General features: G+C 44.1%; 1 protein-coding gene across 4 annotated transcripts; it reads right to left on the reverse strand.

Annotated features, from left to right (window-relative positions):
• Positions 1-1,958: 1,958 nt before the first annotated feature.
• TEF (TEF transcription factor, PAR bZIP family member) lies at positions 1,959-24,342 on the reverse strand. Of its 4 annotated transcripts, none has more exons than XM_059471882.1 (5): positions 24,042-24,342; positions 13,476-13,802; positions 11,823-12,043; positions 10,976-11,187; positions 1,959-9,031 (listed from the first exon to the last, which is right to left on the reverse strand). In XM_059471882.1, the coding sequence occupies exons 1-5, from the start codon at positions 24,142-24,144 to the stop codon at positions 9,010-9,012; spliced, it is 885 nt and encodes a 294-aa protein (XP_059327865.1). In that variant the 5' UTR covers positions 24,145-24,342; the 3' UTR covers positions 1,959-9,009. The 4 variants fall into 4 exon arrangements, with proteins under 4 accessions (XP_059327865.1, XP_059327862.1, XP_059327866.1 ...); XM_059471879.1 differs by lacking the exon at positions 24,042-24,342 and adding an exon at positions 19,318-19,554; XM_059471883.1 differs by having other exon boundaries at positions 1,959-11,187.
• Between the last annotated feature and the right edge of the window lie 1,771 nt (positions 24,343-26,113).

A 26,113-nucleotide genomic window follows, 5' to 3' on the forward strand; every position in this document is an offset into this window, starting at 1 on the left:
GGGGCAGCCACAGCACCGAGCCCAGGGCAGGGCGGCCCTGCCGCCGCCTCACTGCCACCGAGGAACACGCACATGGATCTGGCTCACAGCCTTGCTGCTCCAGCCTTCAGCCGGGGGTGGGGTGGGGGATGAGCCTGCTCCTGCAAGCTGGAAGCTTATTTCGGGAATAAAACATACAAGAGCCCGTTTTAAACATAAAAATTGTGATCAGGCACAGAGGGATAAGGTACATGAATTCATCTCTTGCAACATCTGGAATACTGCCAGCAACTTTCCACTCCACCTCCCAAGCCAGCCTTTCACCTCCTCTCCTTTCCTTATGGGAGGAAGGCTAGTCCCATAATTGCTCTTTTGCAATTATTTTCCAGGGACACTCCACCCACTTAAGCACATGTCTATCATAGCTATACCGTCAGCTTCTGGCTTTACTCTCTTATTGTCAATTTGCTCTCCATTTCCTCAGAAGCCTAGGACACATTTTCTCAATGGCCATGTCCAGCCAACAACCACAGCCAAGAGCAAGCAAAAAGCCCCAAGGCACTTGGCAGCTGCAGCTCTTGCACATTTCTCAACCACAGCCTTCCACTGCTGCTTCAGAGTGCTACAGACCCAACTGGAGACAGATCCTTTCTGATCTTCTGGTGGATCAGAAGTGGATCTGGTGTAGCCAGCAGGAGCAAAAATGAGTACCAATGCATCTAAAGTCCCAAGATCAGCACATCATCCCAAAACACAACAGGAAGAAGGCTGAGTAAGCCGTTGTCATATTTCAGATCACTAATAGCTGCAACATTTCCCAAAGGGAACTAGTAATATAATGTGCAGAGTTAGTACATTTATAAACTTACTCCCCACCCACCCAAGAGAACATTCAAGCTCCCTGAAAAGAAGGCAGTGTAACAAACATTGGTGCTGCTGCCAGCTGATATTCCAACAGGGAAAAAATGCCAAATATCCTCCACTGTGTTAAGGCCATGTAACACCAGAAGGATACATCCAGCACAGCCTTGCATCCACTCAGTTTCTAGGGCAAATCCTTGGCTTGGCCATGTCAAGTCCTTGGCCTTTGGTATGTAGTACAGGTCAGGCCCCTCCCTCTAGAGGAAAGGTTTCTGCTTTCATAAACAAATTGTCTGGGTCAATAATCCTGCCATGGCTCTGGAAGACAGCCAGAGAAAAACAACTCACTGACAGTTTGTTTGTTCCTTGCTACCACCCTCCATCACTAATCATCCAAGATACCTTTTATAAAAGTGAAAATCCAACAAAGATCCTTCCTGCAGTTTATCTAGAGATTATACTGAAGCACCAGTAATCTTGTCTACCTTGAAAGCACGTGTGAGATGCAGTGAATATATAGAAAACAAATTTCTTACCAGGTTGATCTTCAATTACCAGTTTTTGGAAAACAAAAACAAAGAAACCCAACCACCAATGAAAAAAACAACAAACCAACCAAACCCCTCAACAAATCAACCAACCAACCAAGGTTTAGTTAAAAAAATGCATAGAAAGGTACAGAGAAAGCTGTCCTCATGGAAAAAAAATTTACTTATTCAGAACCTTACTTCTTCCCATGGAAAAAAAGTAAAATTCTGATTACTCTGTGGATGTTCTCAGGCCCAACGTAACAAAGCATGGTCCAAGTGTCTGCGGCTGACTTGTTCTCAGATTTTTCCTCCTACCTGAGAGTTCAACCAAGAGTCATTGCAGGACAAACACAAAACCTTGCAATGCTTTTGAAATCAGTTAATCCAGAAAATAAAAGCAGGGAACTGTATACCTGTTACCAAGCACATTTAACACATGGGAAATGCACAGCAAGAACCTGCTTCCAAAAGGTGATCAGCTGCTTTAGTGTCTACCAGCTTCACTGCAAACTGCAGGTGTAATGCTGGCAGTGGAGCTGTACACCACACAGTATGCTATCTAGAGAACAAAATTACTGGATCTCAGCATAGTGGAATATACATTTTATTTCTTAAAAAGGAAGGGTACTAACAGAAGTTAATACAGTCAAAATTTTACATTTTAAACAAAAGCTTTTCTTTTTCTTAAAAACCAGTTACGAGCAGAGAGGTGAGAGGATTTAAACTACTCACAAAATCCAAGCCGAAGACTTTGAGAATCTGTGGTTTATACATTTTAAAAAGTGTAATAAACGGAAATATAAAATAATACCAACTCTGTAATAGTGAAATGCCCTTTCCTCATTAGATTGCTGTTTAAGCACCTTTATTTTCACCCATCAGCTGCCAGGAGTGTTTAGGTTTATGTACAAAATAATCAGTTTGGGACAGAAGATTCATATATAAATTAAAACCATTTATGGCAATACAGTTTTACCCAGCTGCTTTACAAGCTTTATTATCACTTTCACTTCTATGGAATTTTTCAGTCAGGATGATCTCAAATGCTCTTGATGGACTGCTTCAAAAAGCAGCTACATATACAGGAATTATATAGACAACCTCAAGGAGTAGACATCCAAGAGATTCAACAACTTAACACACAGTAAAACTAAGATCAGATTTGTATCTTATATAAATACTGTGCAGATTTATCATCCATCCCACTGAATGAATGGGACAGATCAGTGTCACATCTGAAGACAAAAAAATACTTCTATCCAAGAGGCAACAGAATTTCAGGCCAAATATAGCAGATAGGAGTTCCCTCAAATTATTCAGTTAAAAACTGTATGTGTCTGAAAAAGCTTAACAAGAACAGAGTTTTCAGAATAACTTGCACATTTACTTAGCTGTTTCATAGCTATTTTACAGCCTAGAGACACTGAGAGAGGAGGAAAGAAAATAGAAGAAAATAAAAAGAGATGCCGTTGTCTCTGCCCACTCCAAAAGATGTGGCTTTGTCATTTATGGAACACAGCAGACACAGCTGTTACCAGAGAAGAGACTGCTCCAGTACAGCATTGAAGACAAAGTGACATGATGGCTGGAGAAAGTGTCATCACAGGCTAATTTCTTTACATGAAGGCTGATGGATTAATCTCACCTCCTCCTCAAAACCCAAGCGTTCAGATTTCCTAGCAGACTACTTATGATTCTTACTCCACTGTTTTCTATTTTTTTTCTTTTCAACACAAGATAGAAAAGGTCATGAAATCTGATGAAAGGTCCAGCTGTGCAGCATCCAGTGAACATGTACTCAGCAAAAGCACAAGTCATTAATCACTTTCTTTCTCTCTCCACACCACAACAGGAAACCTGTGTCATCTATGTACATAATGGAACTAATAAAGATGTAGACTATCTAAGTCACAAAGGAGCTTCAGTAACAGTCACTCACTGTTGCACTGCAACTTGCTGCAGTCTGGCTGAAGGGTGGACACAGATCTGTTTGAGCCAAAAGAGAGAATAGTTAAAAAAACCACACCCAACAAAAACCACCCAGCTTTAGTTTTCCTCAGTCACTGAAGTTTACAAATAATTTAATATTGCTACTTTCCAAATGCTACTCACAAACAAATCAACTGTCCAGCAAACAGGATGGGAAGAGTAGAATTATGAATGTAATAGGTGACTACTGTTAAAGAAAGACTGGAAGAGAATCAGTTCCCTCAAAATCTTAGTTTCTCTGCTTAAGTAGCTCATTATTATTTTTAAAACATTTTTTGTTGATTGAAAGCATCACAACTAGACTAGAATTCCACAACATCAATCTTTGTTTTGATTTCTGTAGTTCTCTAGGAAAGAAATAATCCCAAATCAAGCTACATGAAGCATTAACAATATTCAGATATTACAATGGAAGCACTTATTTATTACTTCATAGAACAGATTAGTTTTAAAAGTGTATTTACATGTTCTAAGTTATACAAAATACAGTATTCCAATAATTATGTTAATCACCATATTTCAGACAACTTCACATAAAAGTGCGGAGGATGCATCCATCCCTGATCCTGGCCAGTAGCGAGCGGTCACCGCAGTGGGACAGGTGAGAGCTGCTATCGTGCCCCCTGGAGAGAACAAATCCCACCATCCCTTCTCACTGAAACAGCTGCAGATCTAGGAAAACATTCAGGCAGGTACACGAGCAAGGTTTGTTGAGACCCACAGACCAAAATCACATGCCTTAATTTACTAGACGTATGTGAAGTACATTTTAAAGTTTTTTACAGATGTTGTACAGCAAAGGGCTTCTGCTCATGCCTTAGTTAGGAAAATGAAGTAACAAGGGTTTTGGCTATATAACAGGCACCCATATTACACTTAATATCAAGAGCCCTCTAACTACAACTGGACAGTGTGTTAGGACACAATTCTGCAGCTGACTGCCTGGGCAGAGCTTCACATTCAATAACAGATCCTGTGAAGTCCACATGGTTCTCTACAGATATAGGGCTCTTCCCATGCAGAAATGACAGCAGAATTGAGGCCTTAAAAGATTGGGGCCTCAGATAGTAGTTTCCTCATGAGACAGCACTGACCAGGTCACATTGGCAGGTCAAGTCCCAGCGCAACAGCACACTTAGTTGAAGCAACAGCTATTTTTTCATGCCTTTCTGCAGTAACTCTTCTCCCTATCTGTATATTCCTTTCTGGACTGTGGAAGTAGGACCAAGACAAGGAGATTCCCAAGACCTAAATAATTACTTATCTTCAGTATGATGCTAAACTGAGGGGATTCAAATTGGCCTAAAATTGTAAACAGTGAAGAGTCAGTTTTAACAATTTTGCTCAGGTCAGACTCTTGCATTACTCTCCTCTTCCTCTTTCATTCTTTGCTCTCCTTGCAAAGTATCTATGTCTATATCTACTCAAAGGATTCCTTTTTCCCTGTAGGTGCCTGAACTTCAAGAAGTTTGCATTCCAAAAGTGACTTGTGAGGGATAGCAGACTATCAAACTAACAAATTACATCCATATGCCAATGTGCATTATGAGGAGTTAAATCACTGTAATTTCTCAATTAGCATTATGTTAGCATCTCCACAGATATTTAGTTAAGCTTATTCTTTCTACCTTTCTCCCAGTCTTCAACTGTGAGTTTATCTATCTTCACCATGTTACAGTGGCAGATATACAGACCAGAGTAATTATCTGAACATCTAGAAAGCCAGTCTGAGCCTTGTAGTGCTGCAAAGGCACAATGCTAGCACTAACAAATGATTTTGCTCTTTATGGATTTAGGTGTATGTTGCCAAAAATAAGAGATTTAGGCACTAAGATAAATTTGCATTTCTCATCTTGTGCTTAGCAACTAAAACTAGAAGGGTGAACAAAAGCCTATCTGGATTTTACAAAGGTCTGAGATACCTTCCTCTCACTAAAAATGAAAGCACCTGATCACAAGGAACAAAGTATTTTTATGCTCAGGTGGCTTACAATACCGAAGCAGCAATATTCTCCTCTGTGCAGGTCCATTATTTTTTGCTATCTACAAAAAAAAAAAAAAAATTTCTGCATAAGTGGTTTTATTACAGCATTCCCAAAGCTGCTGGGCTTCCACTGCACCTCCCAACTGGAAATTGATTTGGTACAAATAGTAGCAGGCCTGCAGATAATGCTGAAAGTGATCTCTAGTTAGAACACCTTGGGCACTCAAACAGCACAGCAAGGAAATGGAGAATTGTCCGAGAAGACATAAAATGTTACTGCAAAAAGATGCTTAGCAATAAACCAAACAACCCAAAAACATTTCTCCTCCAACACAAGTTCATAATACACTACTTTTTCACTCTGTCCATGGAGGACCAAAAAAAAAGCAGAGTTCAGATTATCTGAATATCAAAATTATTAGGACCAGTTTACCAACACTACACCTGCAATCTGAGATGTATCCACCTTATCCCAGTACAGAATGCTTCAGAGGAAGGCAAAGATACCCATGACTCCAGCACTTGCTAAAACTTTACAATAACCACATAAGAGTAAAGACTTTTTCCTGTGGGAGTTAATGAGATCTTTGATACCAGCTTCAGTGGGAGCAGATCTTGGCAACAGGTGAAAGATTAAGCTTTTTGGAATTTTTAGACACAAACCCACTATACGTAGATTAGATCATCATGTATGAAAGCAATACTGTATTAAAAATTGCACATTATTTATTCATAGCTGCTGTCTTCTAGAGTAAAACAACACTTGTTGTCCAGAAATTTCATCCACAGTTTATATATTTTCAAAGTTAGTACTATGAAATGGCCATGTGGTGTCAATCTTCTTCCTAATGAAAGTACAGTTGTCATGAACTGCTCTCTTTCCTGGCAATCCCTGCAGTGATGCTGAAAGGTACACATGCCCTTTATTCTCTCCCCTTGGAGATGGTCCCTTTGTGGAATGGGGTAGGTTGGCATCAGGCAAACTTATGGCCTCTACAGAGTATGTTCCAAGGCTAGAGAACTTCAAACCCTAACAGTGTCAATTCAGCATCTTTTAACATTCAAATTGAGCTAAAAGAATATTTCTCTTCTTATGATCACTAAGAAAACATACCCAAGTTATCACTTACAGATAGGATTGTCATCCTAGTCAAAGAAACAAAATGATAAGAGTGAATCATTCTGAGAGGAGCAGGGAGCTCTGGAGCAATAAACTTAACTTCCTGAGACTGCAAAAACTGAGAAAGGAGTTCAGCATTGCACAGTATTTTCTGTCTGGCTATATCTGCACTCCTTTAAATAGTTACTACCCTCTCATCTATTTTAAAGATACTTCTTCTTAATAACAACAACACCAAATTCCCCAGATACAAAAGTTGAGCTGCACTCACCCTAAAGTGCGATTTTCCAGTTTTGCAACCCGTAGACACATAAATCACAGATTGTGCAAATCTGCATTGTCCTACAGGGAAGCACAAATGTTTGCTAACAGTCTTCTCTGAAACAAAGATCTAATGAACATTCACTGTTAGTTTCCACTGTGTAAGCTTTTAAAATAACAGAAATAAAACAATAGAATTGCACATGCTAATCTCATTGACTGAATATTTTGCTGTTAAAATGTTATGACATAGCGCAAAACCAAATCCTGTATACAATATGTAAGTATTTAAAAGATACTCCTAAGTACAGTAGGATCCAAATGAAGCAACTTCTTTGCCCAGCTATTTAGCTTTTGGTTTTGTGATTTAAACAGGAAGCATGACATTTAAGAACAGTCAGGGCTAACTGCTGTCATGGTTGTTTGTTTTCTTGCTGGTTTGTTTTTCTTAATCCATGGTTTGGGCCTTTATCACCAAAATAAAGCAAAAACCAGTACATACCAAAAAATCAGTCCAAATCAGCAGTACTCAATACAGGTAGAGATATATGCTGCCATATCAGCAACATGGAACTAAGATATTTATCTGTTTGATACAAATATCCCAAGATTATCTCAGAGCTTTATAATAATACACTCATAAGTATACTTTGGTAGCCAGCAAAAAATTAAAAACTCTTTCTTTACTTCAGTACATTGTCCATTAAAAATGATAGGTCAAAAACTACATTTAATATATAAGCTCTGTACAAAGGTTATGCTGTCAAACACAGGTTATGAATCCTCGCTTTTGATTTTTTTTTGTTTTTTAAATTAAGCTTACAACGTTAGCTGCTGCTTCTCACATTTTTCTCTTTGTATTTCTGCTCTGAAATTAGGGGTAGAATCTCTTGGGTAAACACAAAGTCAAAATAATTGTTCAATATGATAGCACTGAGCTATGCTGGTAACTAGTCATGCCTCATAATTTTGGCACTTGTGCTTCAGAAAGCTTTCAGGGTTTGTTTTTTTTTGAGGTGTATGCTATTCATTAATCTCTAGGCATAAACATACTCCTGTCTTACAAGCTCCATTTTGGCTCCAAGCATGGCCCTGTACTCCTTTCCTAGAAAGTAACTACTCTTGCTCTTCCCACACAGATTTAGCTCTCAAGCTCCCTTAATATAAGAGCAGATTCTTGTTATGCTGATGAAATTCTTACAACGGAACTTCCACCTACTTCCTCCATCTTCTAAACACAATAAACATCACCACAATCCATCCAAGCTTTCATCTACCCTCCCACATGAGCACAAGGGTCCTCACTCTTAAGCTGCCCATTGTAACTGTGGGATATCATTGGCTGTTTCACCTTCAGCACCACAGTTGTCCTGCGATCAAGAGACAGAAAATGGTAATATGGCAACTAATAGCCATTGTTTCCTGGAGCTAATACTCATTTGGTAGTTTCAGACTGCCAAAAGACCTGGAGATCAGCAGCTCAGAATAGCACCTTTTCCATGACTGCTAAGTTGTTAGCAGAAGAATAGATCCTTTTTCAGCAAGATACCATAAAAGAAAGTGAGCCCCATAAATGAACTAAAGGAAAAGCAGGTTACAGCAGTGTAGCTGTGGAGCAGGAAAGCCACCGACGTGGGTTATTATTACATGGGTCATTTGATAGAGGTTTATTACTCCCTGTATGGCACACTGTGGTGCTTTCTGGATTATTTCAGTACATCTGCTGTAATCTTCTGCACTGAAGTCTCACACGTTACGGGCTGCTGTCTTCCCAGTGTCTTTAGTTCTGCACTCACAGTACTCCACAATACGCTACACTGTACCAGAAGGGAGCTGCAGTATTAAATAAAACTCATTATACTGCAGGGAAAAGAGTCTTAAAATATAGCAGTTCTTTATATATACAGACACTTTCATTTAAAACTCCCTCTCTTCTTCCACTTGAGTGCCAAACGAAGAGTCACTATTCACACAGGCTGTCAACAGACTTTGAGACATGAACTTTGAGTGTCTTGACAAAACCCCAGTAGGTAAGCTTATTGTAGTTCATAGTTACAGTGAGAAAGACAGATAAGAAAGCCATATACAGAATTAAGGAGACTTTGCACTTTTCATCATGCCCAGCCCTGGGTAGTCAGATGGGGTACTTGCAGGCAAGGAGGCAGGCAGGGTCATCATCAGTTGTTTGTGTTGGGACACCTCATAGATTTCACTGCTCACTCTGAAGACTGGCGATTCATGTGTGCTTTTTAGTTTCTTTGTTTTTAAAAGTCTTTAAAGTTGCATCACTCGGAATCAGATAAGTCACTTTAAACAAAGCAAAGTGTTTAGTGTGACAATTTATTTATAACATACTTCCCACCATCACCACCACAAACCACCCTGTGAAAGAAAAAACCCCTGCTGAAAGGGTGACAACTTTTAGTATGTTTGAAAGAAATTAGACCAACACTGCATCAAGAGCCACTCTAGTCAAATTAAGAGCATAACAGCGGGGGGCGGAGGGGGGAATAGTTCAAAGCATACATTAGGTGTTGTGGATTAGCCTGCTTCTCCACTTCCTTAAGAATTCAACACAAAAATGCTCTAAACTCATAATTTCCACATTATGTTTAAAAGACAAGCTAGTCTTTAGTATAGAAAATAAGCCCTAATGCTTTTCTAATGTATTTTCAGATTTCAATAGAGGAACTGCAACTACCCGCAACATCACCATCCCACATTTACTCCTTAATATTTATATTATCCCAGCAAGTATAGCCTAAGAGTTCTGACACAGCCACTCTTTTAAGACAGCTTCTCTTGTTATGAGGACTTCTAGACATATACTTCTGGTAAAGCTTCTACTTCTTGCAGTTGTAGGTCGTGTAGAAGGTCTCAACATCACACACAGCGTATTATTTTCTTTTAACACCATATATTGTTGACGCAGTGCTTGGTGCTGAGAATGGATTACTTCCCAGAGGGCAAATCTTGTGTGCTAATTTTCTATCAGGAAACATGCTGGAGACAGAACCAGCAAGCGTGGAGAGACCAGATATACTGCTACACAGGAGACAGTGAGGTAAACGGTTTGCGCTTATAGTGGGTGTAGCTTATCCCATAGTGTGATCACGAGGCAAAGGACCAAAACTCTTTCTCAATCTCTTGCACAACAGGTAAGGTGCAGTAAAATAACAGTGGCTTGTTTACTTCTTTAAAAAAGCCCCTTCTTTCAAAGCATAAGGTGCTGGCCATTTTTTAATAGCTGGGACTCAAGGTTCATCCTAATGAGCCAGACCTCTTTTTCTAAATCTCCCTTACTTCTCAGTTAAGTGCAACATGCTGCTTTATCAGCAGTTCAAGAAGAAAGACCCCCTAAGGAAAAAAAGGAGGGGTGGTGGTAGAAATACAATCTAGAACCCACATCAAATTATTTTGTCCACATATGTAAAAAGAGTGATTCACTATTCTCTCTCCTTGGTTTCTGCAGGTTATTCACGATTAGAACCTATCAAGACATTTAGACAGTATTGTAATCTAAACTGCACTGACTCCATTCTGCATAACATTCATAGATTAACCTTGCAATACTTCTGTTTTTACAAGAGATTGAATGTTTTCCTGTATTCCTGTCCTAAAGGTTCTCCTATTCCTCTTCAGCAGGAACAGCGTTCTATACAACAGATACTTTCTAGTGCCTCTGAATGGGAGAGGAAACAATTTCTTGATGCTGCCCAGCAACATCTACTTATATTCTAAACTTATGTTTTACACTTTTACTGGGAGGGGGAGGTGGAAGGGAGAGGAGAAAAGAGCAAGAGCTTGAAAATTAACCATAAAAAAAAAAAAAAAAAAAAAGAGAGAGAAGAAAGAGAGAGAGGAGTGGAGAGTCTCCTAGGCTCTTTCTCCACTTAAAAATGAAGGTTAGAACAGATAGCAAAAGCTCTTTCCAGTCTGGAGGGATCCACATTTATTCCTCGAGACAGGTGAATCTGTTCAATTGTATGACATCAGAAAATGTTCTATCAGTGTTGAAAACAAGGTTCTAAATATGGACACTAAGATTATGGACAACAGAATGATCAGGAGAGGGCCTGAACGAGCTGTGCCAACAGAAACAGGGTTTGTTTGTGTTTTGTTGGTTTCTTTCTAGTGTAGATGCAAAATGGCAAAGCCTCCATAAACTTTATTTCTGGGAGTCTCTACAGAAGGCAGAGAAGTCTAAGAGGCTAAAACAAAGAGCCCTAACAAGGAAAAGGGTGTGCTTACAAGGGTCCGTATCTGGTCTCGTATTTAGAAACAATGTTCTTGCATCGTCCCACTTCCTTGCGCAGCTCTGCCACCTCCGTCCTCAGGGCTGTGTTCTCTTTCTCAAGAAAGGCCGCCCGAATTGTGATCTGATTCTCCTTTAACCGCCGGGCGTCACGGGAACGCTTTGCTGCCACATTGTTCTTCTTTCGCCTTGTCCAGTATTTTTCATCCTGTATTAAAAAAGAGATGCCAAACTGACAAGTGTATTGGAGACACCTCTTTATTGTATAATGATATTCACACTGACTGCTCTATTGAGGAATCTCCTCCATAGGTTTGCAGGGCTCGGACATCAAAATGGAGACCATGCAGTGCTGTAAGATTTCATCTTTACACAGGTCTTCTTTTAGGATTAACCAAGTGGTTTGCTAAAACTAAAGAGATTTAGAGACTTGGGTATTAAGAAGCCGTCCAACTGAAATGCTTCCTTTACTTAGTTTCAATTCAGGAGTGAACTTTTACATAAAACCACCTGTTCTATTGTGTCTAATCTGTCCAGATTGGATACAATACTGGGCAAATATAGACAACGGCCTTCAAAAGTGCAGGTGATGAGGATTTGACTTGATAGCTCTTCTAATTTCTGTGTATAGCATGATCAGTTGCTCCTTGCCAGTAATTAGCTCATGATACCAAAACCTGCAAACCAGCAAGCACAGCAGCTGGCTTGCCAATTCTATTCTTGGCAGTGCTTCTGACCAATCATGTAGGTAAACTGCATTAGCTCTCTATGTCAAAGTGTTCGGACAAAGAGTCAGAAATTTTTATCAAAGCCTAGAAGAGTTTACAGCAATAAATCTGTTACCTTTTGCTCATCTGGGACAAAAACCTTCTTGGCTTTTTTAATCATAGGTTGTGGTTTCAGATCCTCTTCAGTAAACTTGTGTTTGCGAGGATTGAAGAGCTCACCGCCAGGCACACTGGACAGAACTAAATCAGCAGGGTCAGGGTTGAAATTCACCTCAACTTCTACGCAGTCAGGATCAATGGGACTGGGTGTATTTCTCTCATTTTGTGGTGGGGACTCTGGCAACAACAGGAGAAATTACAATATATTCAGCAGGATGAAGAGAATCAACAAAGAAGCCAACTTTATTGCCCAGTGGTGAGAAATATCTCATAGAATTAGTTGGTGCTTCCCTGAGGTGTGGTGGGTGCTGTATTGCTGCTGGTACAGAGAAAGAGTTCACAGTCCAGTCTGTAATATAACCCTAGAAGCATATGCCAGAATAACAGATATGAGTAGACAGATGCAGGACAGGAGTTAATGCTTCCTTGGCAAAAATTACATGCTTTGCACACACAAAAAGCACCTTCAGTGGAGTAAGAAGGGAGAAACTTGTATCAGCCTGAGTTTTGTACCATACAAATCCTTACAGAAACAAGCCTGCCCAAAGACCCCTGTCCCTGGGACCTTCAAAGGTCAGACAAGTAGACTTCCAAACAGCTGACTAAATAAAGGAGGATTTGCTACAAATGCAACAGTATTCTTCTTCTTTTCCACATGGAAATAAATGGCCCAACAGAGATGTCTGACACTGGTAGTGCTCATATGAGCTTTATCATACTAATCTATTGTTTACAAAACTTCATATACATGAGTTGCAAAACTGCATGTCACTGCCATGTGCAGTAGTGATCAATAAGTTTTGCATAGGAATTCCATGTTATCTTTCCCAGAGATTCACAAAAGAGGTCCAGAGCAAAATGCTTTCTTTAAAGCTTGCTCATAAAATAGTACTGTGATGGCTATCATATTTAAACTCTAAATCTAGGGCAAACTGAGCAGCTGAATTCTTTAAGAGAACATCTCCATAGTACAAATGAAGTTTCCTAGTACCATTTAAGCACAGTTTTGTTTGTTTGTTCCTCCATTCCCACTTCAAAGCACCACAGAACATCAAACTGCATCATTAAAACACCTTTTCCAAGTGTCTGTTTTCACATTTCCCAGGCTACCACAATAACGATTGCTTCATTGTTTTTCTATTTAACATTGTTATTTGAGGTACATTAAGTTCACGTAAGTTCACCCAAGTAGACCAAGGTAATAAAAATGACTTGTGACAAGCTATCAAATCTGTTGTAAAATTACCTGAGAAAGTAAGAAGCTGGACAAGTTGAGAAAATCCTGTATTAACAATACCAAGAAAGCAAATACTTTATGTTGCTATTTCAGCTCTTATAATTTCAAAAGCAAAACAGACTGCACACTGATAGACAAACAGACTGCACACTGACAGACACTCATTCTTTATAGGATGGAAAGAGAGAAAGAAAAGGAGAGGCAGCATCTTCATGAATTGACACATGAACTATGGCTCTACACTGAGCATGTTTAACTGTAACCTGCCACAGCAAACACTGACATGTTAGCATATCTCCTTTTTGATCTACAGAGCCATCTTTTAATATGAGAATAACAGAAATCCCTCAGAGCACATATTATTCCATATACCTGTGCTGGAGGCTGCTTCAGATTGCTGGTAAACTGCAGTGGAAGAGGAAGATGCAGGAGAACCAGTGGAAGCACCGGCAGATTCCTTCCCTTCCAACTCAGCCACAGGCAAGAGTGGATTCTGGTTCAAATCCAGGTGAGTAGGGCTGGAAGGAATTCCATTCTCCAGCAGGAACTCATCCAGATCCATGTACTCCAGGTGGAAAGACTCGCCATCATAAGGAATAGTTTTGTCCCAAATGGGTGGCATGAGGGAAGCTGAGACTGCCATAGTGCTGGCAGCTGCTGCCTCATCGTCTTCAAGCTTTATTTTCTCCTTCTCTTTATCTGAAAAATACAAGTAGGTCACTGTACAAGCTGAAACACAGGAGAGACTCAAGGTTTAAGAGTCAAACAAAATCCCCATGAAAGAAAATTCAGCTCATGGCTCTGCCTCATGACATGATCTGGAAAACCAGATGTTGAAAAGGAACATTTCTGTATGGAAGGCTCTAACCCCCCATGATGGCTGGGCCCCAGGCAGCTGAGCAGCCCTGCAGAGCAGCACCTTTGCTGACAGCTTACCAAGGTGCATGGAGCTTATTAACCAGTCACTGCAACACAGCCTGGGTTTCACATGCCCACCTCAGAAGACAACGAAAGTCAGTGTCCCTAAGCAGGATTACATGGGAAACCATTAAGAAAATTCTGACAAGGCTGAGTAGCTTATTCTATGCACAAAGAAGAAAGGTGCAGAACAATAATTTAAATGCGAATGGGAGAGGAATATGGGTTTTCAGATTACATTTGAAAATCAGTCAGAAGGTCCATAGGACACCAGAGACCTGGATGCTTATTGTTCAGCATTTTAGAAGCATTTCTCTCTGAAATGACTCAGCATGTCCACAGAAAGCAATAGCTCCAAGTGCTGCTCACTATAGATGGTTCAGAGTACCTACATATAATTTTCACTCTTTGGGGAGATGTCTAATAAGGCACACTCCCACATCACACCCCCAAGTCACAAGAGACTGATGAATTTTTCTCCATTTACTGTGCTACAGTGCACATATTACAGAAAAATGGCTGTTTCTATGCTCCCCATAGCTACTGAATCTTAACAATTGTCTGGGACAGAATCCAAGCAGAAAACTCAAGTTATGGAATAATTACATAATTTAAGAGATAAAAATAAGCTGGCAGAGAAAAAAATTAAAAATCCAAGTCATTTTCCTGATCCAGTTCTCCATGCAGTTCGATCAGCAGTGAAGGAGGCATTCCAGAAGCAGTGCTAGTACTGCCAGCACTGAGCCAGCACTGCTGTCAAAAGGAAGGAACAGTCACCAGTTGTACCCTCATCACCTGCAAACTGGGCATTACCATGGAAGCCAACAAATACTCAGTTCAATAGAACAGGGACTCCAAGGACATACACTGGACCAAGTTTAGATCTCCAGTATTAAGAGAGATTAGCCCAATAAAATGCACCAATCTTTGGCATTAGGGTTTTCTAGACTGGCTATAACATGCTAAAGGAGCATTTTTCTTTATCGGGGGTGGAAGTGGGGGTGAAACTGGGCTCTAAATCAGAAAAGCCTATTTATATAAAACCTATTCTGATAAAAGCGGCATTCCTTCCGCTGTTGCCTTAGCTGGTGTGGATGTGTGGCTGAAAGAGCTTTTTATGGCTGAAAGAACAGTGCTGCCATACAAAGTAAATTATCTACCGTATTCTGAATATTTTATACAAAAGAAGATACTGATTTTAAACCAAGCAGCCGAGAAAGTATTCACCAGCCACCAGCTTGGGATCAAGAACAAGTACCTAAAGGATACATTAAATTCAGACCAGTGGCTCCTGGACCTAAGCTTTGGTAATATCACCTTGTAGCTTTTGGCCTTCTTGCCACTTCACACTACTCCCTCCAAATCACCATCTTCCAGCTCCTGTTCCTGCTATAAACTCCTTTCCATGGGGAGTTCTGGAGCTTTCCTACCCTTTGCTTGGACAAAGCAAACATGCAGATTAACAGTAATGGTGTAAATAACCAGAATGCTTCTAAACAGCTCCTACTTGAAGCCAGTAAACAAACAGCATCTGCTCCATATCTAAGGAGGACTTCCCTTACTACTGGAGCACACCCCACCAAATTGGAACCAACATTTCACCTGTGAATAGAGATTGTGTACTCCCCAACACTTGATAGTGCCCAGCACAAGCAAACCCAGACTTGCACTGGATATTGTGGATGATATCCTAGCAAATGTAGCACCAAAACAAATCCAAGCAACACTAATGAATTATTTGTAAATAACTATTTCTAATTAGCATGATAAAAAACTTGTGCAATGTCAAGTCAAAATGTCAACTAAAAGAAAAAATTTCTTAACTCTGGAAAACAGTACACCATTGTAAGTTATGTCAGTTTTTATAGTGCTTTTGTTTTGCAACATCTAATAGGACATTAAGGCATAAAAATATTTTTCAGAAGGTAGAAGCTAAAAAGACTACAGTACTTGGATATGTGGCTCTTGTCAGATCTTTTAATGCTCTTTGGATGTGCAGGATCACCCTGCTGTCCTGCAGTAACCTGGAAAAACTGTGGTTCCTCCAATTTCCTCTTGTGATTGTCCCTGGCTCACACCACATTAGATCCTTCCTCCACGTGAGAAAAGCATCTGAAATTTTTTGTCCTTTCGCTACAAGCTGACAACTCAGCAAGCACTGGGCTCTCAGCGCTGTCTTTGTTTAGCTATGCTGTCTCTCTCTCCTCCCTCACTTCTAACAGTATCTGAAATAAAACAGCAGAAATTAACACACATTGGGAGCTCATCTGTTTCAAAGATGATATATAACATGGTAAAACCTTTGTATGATCATTTTTGCATTGATGTTTTCCCACGGGTTTCGTTCTATTAATTTAATCTTTATTTCTGCCACACAACATCCTGCTTGGGCGCACATCTAATGAAACACTAATTAACTTCTTACATCTTGAGGGGGAAGTTTCTGCCTACCTCAGCACAGGGACCTGAAAGATTAATTCTCTTAAGATATTTATAGTGTAAACAGGTATTACCTGACAGCAGAGCTGCAGTATCCTAAGAAGCTCCATTTGCAGTGATTCAAGGTCACCCTGATAAATCTGGACTGTACTTCTGCAGATGATGGCTCATGTCTGATTTAGCCCCCTCATTCTGCTACTGTGACCTATTAACTGGGCTCTACATTTGCTGTCAACAGTGAGGACACCAGTTTATGCTCAGTGACTTAAGTGGACCATTTCAGTTACTGAACTGTTGGAAATACTGCTGTTTTAACCATAAGTAGCAGCATGAAAAGAGCTTTATTCCCTGTCCTGGCTCTTCCTCAAAACCAAAAAACCAACTAAACCAAAAACCAACCAAAAGCTTTTGGCCACCATGCTGTCAAGAGCTAGCCCAGCAACAAACAGAACAAACACTTATTTGACAAACTTCCTCTTGTTCACCAACAAAATATTGTCAAATTATACTGAAACCACTATATATATATATGTATGTATGTATGTATGTATGGGCTGATTGCTCCATAAGTCTTTAGTCCCACTTGTGAGGATGGAACAAGGCAGGTTGCAGGGTTCCCTACCCCTAATGCCCATTACTGTGATGTTTGCTGAGGCATTTCTCCTGCCACAGCAGCATGCAACTGGTGATTAAGGCATCCTTTGGAGAGTATGCAGCAGCTCCTTACTAATGGAAGAGACCTACACTTCTGCTCCAAAATAATAATTGCCTTCCCTTAACTCATGGGACTTTTCCTTTTTTAATAGAAATATCATTATTGTTATTTATTTAATCCTTCCAACTCCCAGCAAGGCTGGTGAGCTGTACCTGGTCCATGGCAGGGTGTTCAAGGGGATGGCATTCTGCTGGAACTGGCTGACCTCCCTCCTCTGCTGCTCAGAGGATTAGAAAGCTGCTGGCTTTGAGTGGGTAGTCAAATCACCCACAACAGTTGGAAAACCCACAGGTATCTTGCACAGACTACAAATGGACAGACACTGCAGCTAGCTGATACAATTCCTTACAGAGTAAGATAGAAAACTGTGGTTTTGTCAATAGGCATTCCAGACAAAAGTACAGGGTCTTTTCTCAGAAAGTTCGCTGAAAGTGCACCACTGGATTAAGTGAATGAGTAATTTTTTAACGTTTGGAGTGTATCACAACGAAAAGAACAGAAAATAATCATGGACCCTCTGAAGTCAATTGAGTCACAGGTCTATTGACGAGCCTTTTGTAAACTAGGAGTTTTGTAAACCTGCTGACAATGAAGGCATTCTTTCTTTTGTCTTGAATATGCAAACAAGTATCAGACCAAAATAAACACAGAGCAACAAGTTCCACAAAGTATGAGTGAAACAGAACAAGGTGAACTAAGGAAATCTATGGAGAAATTTTAAGAACAAGAACAACCTGAACTTTATCACACCATGAATGGAGAGGGATAATCAAGATGAAATGGACTCACTAGCAAGCTTCAGCTGAGCACCTTTATGAACTGGAACAGGGTCATCTAGTAATCAATCTAGTATCAAATGTTTCTAATTTTAGAAAAATGCACTACCTCACAATCATATTAATTTCAGAATTTTACATCTCCATAGGCCACATCACATGATTCTGAACACAGAAATCAGCCCCAAGACAAAGTCACAAAATCCCTATCAGCAACCATACATGAACTGAAATTGCTCCTGCTGGCGCTAACGTCTTTAAAAAGGACTGGGTGCAGAAATATCTTAAGAAATCCCATTATTTTGCAGATTCAAGATTCTGTGTGCTGCAGCATCCTGCACCATAGCAACATAACTGAAACCTTTATCACAAGCTGACTTTTTTTTAGAAGAAAGGAGAAAAAGATAGTCTCCAGAATCACAAAATGGATTTACAGGGTATTGGGCAATATTAGACATGCAAGGTAGGTAGGATCCTCATTGGCAACAATCTTGACAACCTTGCTTATGCCGTGGTTTACCCTGGATGTTGTCTACTGTTCCAAAAAAATATTTTAACCTCAAAATTCACAGGTGTAAGGACTTCTTTTATTATACACTAGCACAGCAGTGCAGACAATCCTGAGCCTTCCTCGAAATGAAATTGATACTCAGAAAGGCAAAAATACTGCCAGATGAGAAGGGGGGAAAACAAGAAAGAAAAGAAAAGCCAAGAAAAAAGAAAGTGTGCCATGAGCACCGAAGACTACAAGCACCAGCACTGCTATTTACACAGCTGCTGTCCACATCAGCAGTGGCAGAGAGGCAGCTCCAGCCCATGCAGGACTGCATGTGCAGGCAGTCACTCATACCCTTATGGATTATCACCGAACCTAATCTGAGGGGATCCGCTGTTTACTCGTGTCATCGGGCAACTTCCCAGCAATTAAGGTCAAGCAAGCCGGGAAACCTTCTCACTGCTGCTCCCAGCTACGCTCCTACAGGCGGGGGAGGCTGCAGACAGCCGAGGGACTAAACCCAGCGTGCCGCGTCTCGGCTCCTGCCCACCCCTCGCTCCCGCAGCGCTCGGTTCTGCCCAGCGCAGGCACCTACACGCTCCGGAGAGGGCGATCCCCGGGAGGCGGGGAGCGATCCCGCGCCGCCGGCTCTTGGCTCGGCCGGCCAGGGGGCGGAGGGAGGGAGGGACGGGGCGGAGGGAGAGGGCCGGGGCGTGCGGCCTCTCCCGCGGGTGCTCCCCCCGCGGCCAGTCCCGCCGTGACCCGGCGGGTCCCGCCCTCCGAGCCACGGGGCGGGAAGGGGGCGGTGGGGGCGGATAACTGGGGGGCGCCGCGCGCTCCCGCTGCCCCCGCGCGCGCCCCCGCGCTCACCCAGGCGCGCCTCCCGCGGCGGGTTCTCCATCAGCTTCTTCAGCACCAGCGGGAACGCGCCCGCCAGGCCCCGCCGCTCCTGCTGCGCGGCGGCTCCCGCGCTCCCCCCGGCTGCAGTGGGCTCTGATCCTCCCGCCGCCGCCGCCTCCTGGTGCGCGGCGCGGCCGGGCATACTCCCCGCGGGCGGGCGGGCTGTCAGCGGTCACCGGCGGCGCGGGGCTGCGGCGGCTCCCCGGGACCCGGCGGCAGCAGAGGCGAAGCGCGGAGCGAACGGCGCAGGCGCGGCCAGCTGACGCCTGGCGCGTGCTTCAGTATTCATGAGCCCCGGGGCCCCGCCCTGGCCCGGCCTCTCCGCGCCCCGGGATTGGCCCGTGGCCCCCGAGGGGGGTGGCCCCGCGCGGTAAGGCCCCGCCTTCCCCGCCCTGCCCTCCCCGCGGCCCGCGCGGGCACGCGCCCCCCGCCCGCCAGGGCACGTGCAGGGGCGGGGCCTCAACGGAGTTCATTAGCATTCGGAGCACCGCCCCCTGCCGCTCCTCCCGCGGGCGCTGCGTCACCGTCAGGAGGGCGGAGGAGGCGGGGGGAGGTAGCGCGCGCGTAGGCGGCGGAGGCCGCGCGCCCCCTGCGCCTCCGCGCGCCCGCCGGTGCTTGAGGGGGCCGCGGCCGAGCGGGCGTCCGTGAGGGCCGTCCCGGCAGCGCGACGGCTGCGAACCCCCTCCCCGCCCTGTCCCGAAAGCAGCGCTCCAGCCCGCCCTTGCGTATCCTCATTTAGGATCCTAAAATCATCTTTCGTGCGTGCCCTGGATTTAATCTCCCTCCGTCCCACACGATGCCCGCAGCGGCGTGCCCTACATAACATGGGCAGGGAGAGGGACTTCACTGCAGTGCTGGCATGGGCAGGCTGCTGGGGGAAGGGAGGAGAGGCCGCGTTTCCAAATTGTCATGATCACAAGAAATTCTTGTGATTCTCCAAGCGGCTCCCTTGCTTTAGCAGTAAGGATGCCATGCTGGGATTTAAGCTGCTGAACACAAGAAGGGAGCAAATATTGCCAATTTCGTTCCCGACAGCACAGGTGGGTACTGAGGAGCCTCTCCCACAAATGAACAAATTCGTAGAAGTGTCATGCTGCAGCCACAGGCTTCTCCTGTCAGCAGCGGCTGCTCTTCCCTCGGCAGGATGGGCTGCAGCGAAGCTACGGGAAAGGGAGGGGTGTGCTCCGCTGGGGTCGGCCCGTCTGCGTCCAGCACAGCCGCCAGAGCAGAGGCATTCCCATCCGTGCCAGCAGAAAATAAAGACATTGTCTCAGGTAGACACTTGGGCATCTGCCTGGTTGAACTTCCCTGCCACAAACCTCAAACATTTAATTTAATTGGCGAGGCACGATTTTACCTGACCCTTACTAATAAACCCTGATGGTCTTTGTGACAAAAAAACCCCAAAAAACTAAAACCAAAATCAGGTCTAAACTCTTCTCCACATGCCCCAGGAAAAGGAATGGAATGTGAAGTCACACAGGGTAGGTGTTTTTCTCCATTGTCTTACTGCAATGAGGACCAGAGGCCATCTCCACCCAACCTGGGCAGATGTGGAGCTGCCCTACCCAGCAGCTACTTCTCTTGCGTGGGCAGGGAGGCCCAATCTGCTCCCTCCTTCACAGGGAATGGGCGGGACTCCCGATGCAACTCCTGCACACATGCTGCCCAACGGGAAGCTTGGTAAAGGCCACCCTGTTAGTATAGGCTGCAACGGCGCAGGTTAATGCATCATTTATCAAGGCTGATAAATCCAGTTGCAAGAAGCAGGCAGAGCACGTCATGCTCTGCTGCCCAGTGTGCTCCAGGGCTGCTACGTGCCCTCCATGGACTCCCTCCGCCTTGCCAAGCTCAGCTGGCAGGAAGAAAAGGCACATGTGTGAAAGGGAGATGCCACTTCACAGAGGGTGATGAGACACAGATGTCAGACCACACACGACAGAGGCAGCACAGGCAGCTTGGCAAGGGGCAGCAAGCCCGCAGTGATGCTTTTGTCTAGGAAACAGCTACTGATAGGTGATAGGGAACACAAGCGAGTGAGGTCACAAAGGAGCAGCTTTTAGGCAAGTAGATGCAGACAAAGTGGGGCAGGCTGCAGGCTTCCCATTCAGTTGTGGCTCTCATGGTCACTTTGTTCCATTGTTGTCAATGCTGGTGGCCCCCAAGGATGATGCTGTGCCTCAGTAGTGTAAACACTCCTTCAAGGAACAGGGTCTGCGCACATCACCCCTGCAGAGCTCAATGGCAGCTGCTTTGCTGGGTAATGTCTGTATGAAGGGAGGTTATTAAAACCACTCAGCAGCTTTTACTCCAGAGCTTTTCCCTTTAGATTGACCATGTTCTTCCTCCAGCACATTTGCACCCATGCTCCACTGTACGAAGTTTTGTTCTGCACCACTGTGAGTTGTGACTTTCCTTGGAAATGATCTAGACTACACAGCGTTAGCTGCTCTTCCCAAAGGCAGGAAGGAGGGAGGGAGTTCCTGAGGAACATTCCTGTGGGTTGCTTCTCACATCACCCTGCTCCAGCATTAGCACTGCCCTGCCAGCTAGGAGGCAGGCTGCCCTGAGAGCTTTTCCTCACTGCCTCTGGGGATTAGGTGTTCAAAGCAACTGCCAACAGAAAGCAGGCACTGTACCACAAGCTTTACCCTCTTGGTTAAGCGGGGATCTGCCTGGGATTTTTACATTTGCTTTCACTCTGCAGCTGAGAAGGAAGAGTGGAGGACAATGAGATGTGAGGAGAGGAATGCAGCAGCCTTGGCTGTTGCTGCTGGGAGCCTTGTCAGGGCCAGATGATACAGAACAGCCCAGTTCTGGGGTGCAGCAGGGAGGGAGGCAAGTGATAAGCAGCTCACTGCTGGGCACAGGGTGTGAGGGAGAGATGTACAGTGAGCCCAACTGGGAGGTTTGAATAGCAGAATAGAGAATTTCAGAGAGAGGCCTGAGAACTAGCAAATCCAGATGAGTGCTGTCCAAGTATGGAAGCCCAGAAGGAGAGAACTGAGCTCTGTGGGAAGAGGGCCATGATGGGAATGCTGGTCTGGAGAGGGAGGCAAAATAATAGAGACAGTTCTGAGGACTACGGGAAGTGATGTGGAAAGGCAGGGTGGTCCTAGAGCTGAGGAAGAAAGCTGCCACAAAACAGCATTCTCAGCTGCCAAATAAGTCACATTCAGTTAAGGCTAAATTATTCTCTCAAATCATTGATCTCTCCTCTACTCCCTACTCTAAACAGATAGGTTTTGCTGCACTCCTCCTTTGGATTAATTGAATCCACTTGGCTGTGGAGAGCAGAGATCCCAGAAAAGCAGCCAAACTCAGCTTAGCCACAGCAAGGCTCTGCACCACATGAGCTGCCCTTGGCTGTTACTGCCTCCTCCCAGACAAGTTCCACTTTCTACCTGTGTACAGTCAGCTGGGAAAACATGCCCTGGTCCACACAAACAGTGGGACTTCATATGTGTGGTATGTAAACACACCTCTTAGTGGGCAGTCTCAGCAAAGAGAGAGAGAGAGCTCACAGGAGGCAGCAGCAGAGCAATGTGACAAAATGAGCCCTTAGGGGTGGGGCAGTCCCCTTGCCCTATTTCCCTTTTCCCCAGGGAGCTGTGCCTGTGCCGTAGGGCTCACTGTATTACAGCAGGTGTAGGCAGATGCCTTTCCTTACAAGAATGCTTTACTGTCACAGGAGCAGCCCTTTCTCCCACTGACCCTGGAGTGAGAGCAGGGTCCCTCTCCACACTGTGTCTGGCTTTTCTGCTCCTGGGTTCTGCTGCCCTTCAACACTGCAGAGCTGCCTGGATGTCCTGGTAGCAACTTCCTACAGACGAGCAAGCACTGTGCATGTTTGTTTCTGTGAGCTCAACTCTCTCATGCCCAGACATAGGCTTGTTGAGCTGAGGTGTTCCCATACACCTCCCCAGCTCTGTGCAGCAAACATTAAAACACAGCAACCAATAAGCAGCTTGTCAAGGGTCTGTAGCATCCTATCCAAAACCAGAGAGTACTCAAACTGTGATGGGTGCTTGGAGCAGACCTAGCATTAGCAAAGCCATGAGTGCAGCATGAGCAAAGTGTTCAGCACAGGGAAAGCCCAGACTAAATAACCTCCTGGGTCCTTCTCATTGTTTTCTAGGATGCTGTACAGAGAGTAAGAAAGCCTAGGAGTACAGAAGTGCTCTTGTAAAGAAAATGCAGCATTTGCTATGTTCTCTATCCCAGCTTTTCACTGATAAACAATTAAACAAAGTTTGCACAGTCAGCCTGCCCCATGCAGGCTCTCTGGACAGTCTGAGTCTGGGAAAAGGCAATGTCTGGAGACTTAGTGGTTATTAACCATAGGACAACGACAAATGGCAATCCTGGAAGTTGCTTCTATATGAGCATGAACATTAGTGCCCAAGCCTTTTCTGTGCGTGAATCTTTGAGGGTTTCCACAAAGTAGCTGAGCACAGAGATTAAAAGGATCAGGAGCTCAGCATGATTTTATAATCAATCCATTGCTGCTGGTTTTCCTCCTAGCTGCACAACATGCACAGTGCCAGGATTCCCTGTCTGACTTGGACACTTTGAGGAAACACACCCTGGAAGGGCTTGCAGCAAACAAGATCTGCCCCTTTCTCACCTTGCAACTGAAGGAGGGGATGGAGAAATCAAAACAGAACCCCCCGTACATATTTCCTCAATCCTACCTGTCATCTTGTTGGTCCAGGGCAAGGAATACTCCAGTAGGGACTTCAGGACTTCCGGAAAGTCCAGGGCAGTGGGGCCCCCAGGGGTGTTGCAGCTTGACATGTCCTGTCCTGGGACTGTGCCAGCAGAGCTAAGGGAGGGCCAGGTGCCTGGCCACCAGCCTCACACCCCACTATCTTGGGCGTTGTGAGATGGGCTCGGAGGCACCCGGAGCGGGTGTGCCGAATGCTCTGGCTCAGGAAAAACAAGGAGAATGGGAAGCAGCCTGGCAGAGATACAGCTTGCCTGGTTGTCTTCACCTCCCCCTCTCCCACTCTGAAGTGGCCAATTGTGGAAATAGCTTGCAGCCTTGCAGGGCTGGGCTGGGCGCCTGGCCAGCGTGGTTTTACAGGGCCTCTCCCAGCCAATCCGGCAGCAAAGAACTGGGCCAGTTATCTAACTTTGCAAAGGCAGCACCCTTTTCCTTCCCAAGGTGTTATAACAAATACATGTGTCTGAAGGGGAAAAAAAGCAAGTGCGTGCTGTTAGGGGTGCATGTTGGCTGCAAACACAACAGGAGAGGGATCCTCTGGCATGTTCTTGGGAGGCTCTGAGGAGCTCCAGGCTGTGCAGGCTGTTACAGGGAGATACACATGCTGTCTGCATCTGCCTGCTAACTTTTTAGCTGAGATGAAGATAGTGACATTATTTGTATGTGATGCAAAAATTACTGTGTGTCCCTCCTAAGTTAATATTGATAATAGCACAAGGTTTCATTCTTATAAGTGTGCATCATCCCCAAAATATAGAATTTTGCTTCTGAAGTGCCACAGAATTTTATCAGGAAACAAACAGCCTCCTCTTAGAGCACTGCTATACAGGAAGAGAGTTCATGAACCTTGCAAATACCGTGGTAACAGCTGGTTAAGTAAGACCTTGAGCACACAAAGCCCCTCTTCTCCTGTCAGTGAAATTTTTAGCATGGAGAAAAGGACTGGAGACAGGAGGATAAAGGTCTGATCCTCTTTTTCAGAACCTGGTGTGAGAAGAAGCATCTTACATGTGGTGTGGTCTTTTCTTTTGCTGAGTGTGGTATTTCAACAGAAATGCCTTTATTTCTCAGTTTGTTCCTGTCCATTTTGCCAGGCTCAGCCTTAGAGTGCCACTGTGAGTCGGTAGAAACCAGGTATTCCTACAGTGGTCTGTGAGCCACAGCAACTGGACACAGCCGAGCAAAATCAGGCGTGGTGTTTGGTTTCATAAGGAAATGCATTTGATTTAACCCAGTAGAAACCAAAAGGAAGGAATTATCTAGCCAGGTTGGGTAGTTGAGAATTTGAGTTAGCTGGAGAAGACTCGTGATCTAGATCCCAATCTAATCAGGCTCAGAAATCAATAACTAACAGAAATCACCTAACAATAGTTAGTTTAGTAGAATTTGTAATTATGATACAACCCCTTCAGATTTTGAGCCAGTCATAACCATCAGTGGTGAAGCCATTCAGGGAGAACAGTACCATACTAACCTGGGCTGTTACAGTGTTCTCCACCCACCCAAAGCTGGAGCCAGCAGAGTCTGCAGATGGTCAGTGCATTCTGGCTCCTGTGAGCAAGAGACTTGATCACATCTCTCCTTCCTGGACCACAGCCTGCCAGCCAGGAGATCCATGTCCTTTCCTGAAATCTTCCAGTCCATTCAGTCATGCCAGGCATCATTGATGTTTGGGACAGCTACTGTCATATTATGCCTAGTATTGCTTCTTATCACAGGCTGGCATGGGAAAGTCATTGGGAACATGGTAGCTATCCAGTGTCAGGTGCAGCTGGACTCCCTGATTTTGTCCCAGGCTCAAACTTGTTATGAAAGCTGAACAAACATGTGACCACATGCCTGGAGGGACCCAGGAACTTCACAGCCACTGCTGCAGCAACTGACTGACATTTATGGCTTCAGAAAATGAAGACCTTAATTCAGAGAAAATTCATAGAATCATGAAATGGTTTGGATTGGAAAGTACCTTAAAGATCATCTAAATTGTCTCTTAGCAGTTTGAATTATTAGCCTGCAATGGACATCTCTAATTTTTGTCTA

This window comes from Ammospiza nelsoni, chromosome 5 (assembly GCF_027579445.1).
Source record: "Ammospiza nelsoni isolate bAmmNel1 chromosome 5, bAmmNel1.pri, whole genome shotgun sequence".
NCBI classification, from domain to species: Eukaryota; Metazoa; Chordata; class Aves; order Passeriformes; family Passerellidae; genus Ammospiza; species Ammospiza nelsoni.

What these genes read in the sequence shown, in the direction of transcription:
- TEF (XM_059471879.1), bottom strand. Translation starts at nt 19,489, where the DNA reads ATGCCCGGCCGCGCCGCGCACCAGGAGGCGGCGGCGGCGGGAGGATCA. An exon ending in TGAAGCAGCCTCCAGCACAG is followed by an intron (nt 12,044 to 13,475) that starts GTATATGGAATA and finishes TGTTGTTGCCAG; the next exon opens with AGTCCCCACCACAAAATGAG. An exon ending in GAGACCAGATACGGACCCTT is followed by an intron (nt 9,032 to 10,975) that starts GTAAGCACACCC and finishes CTTTGTTTAAAG; the next exon opens with TGACTTATCTGATTCCGAGT.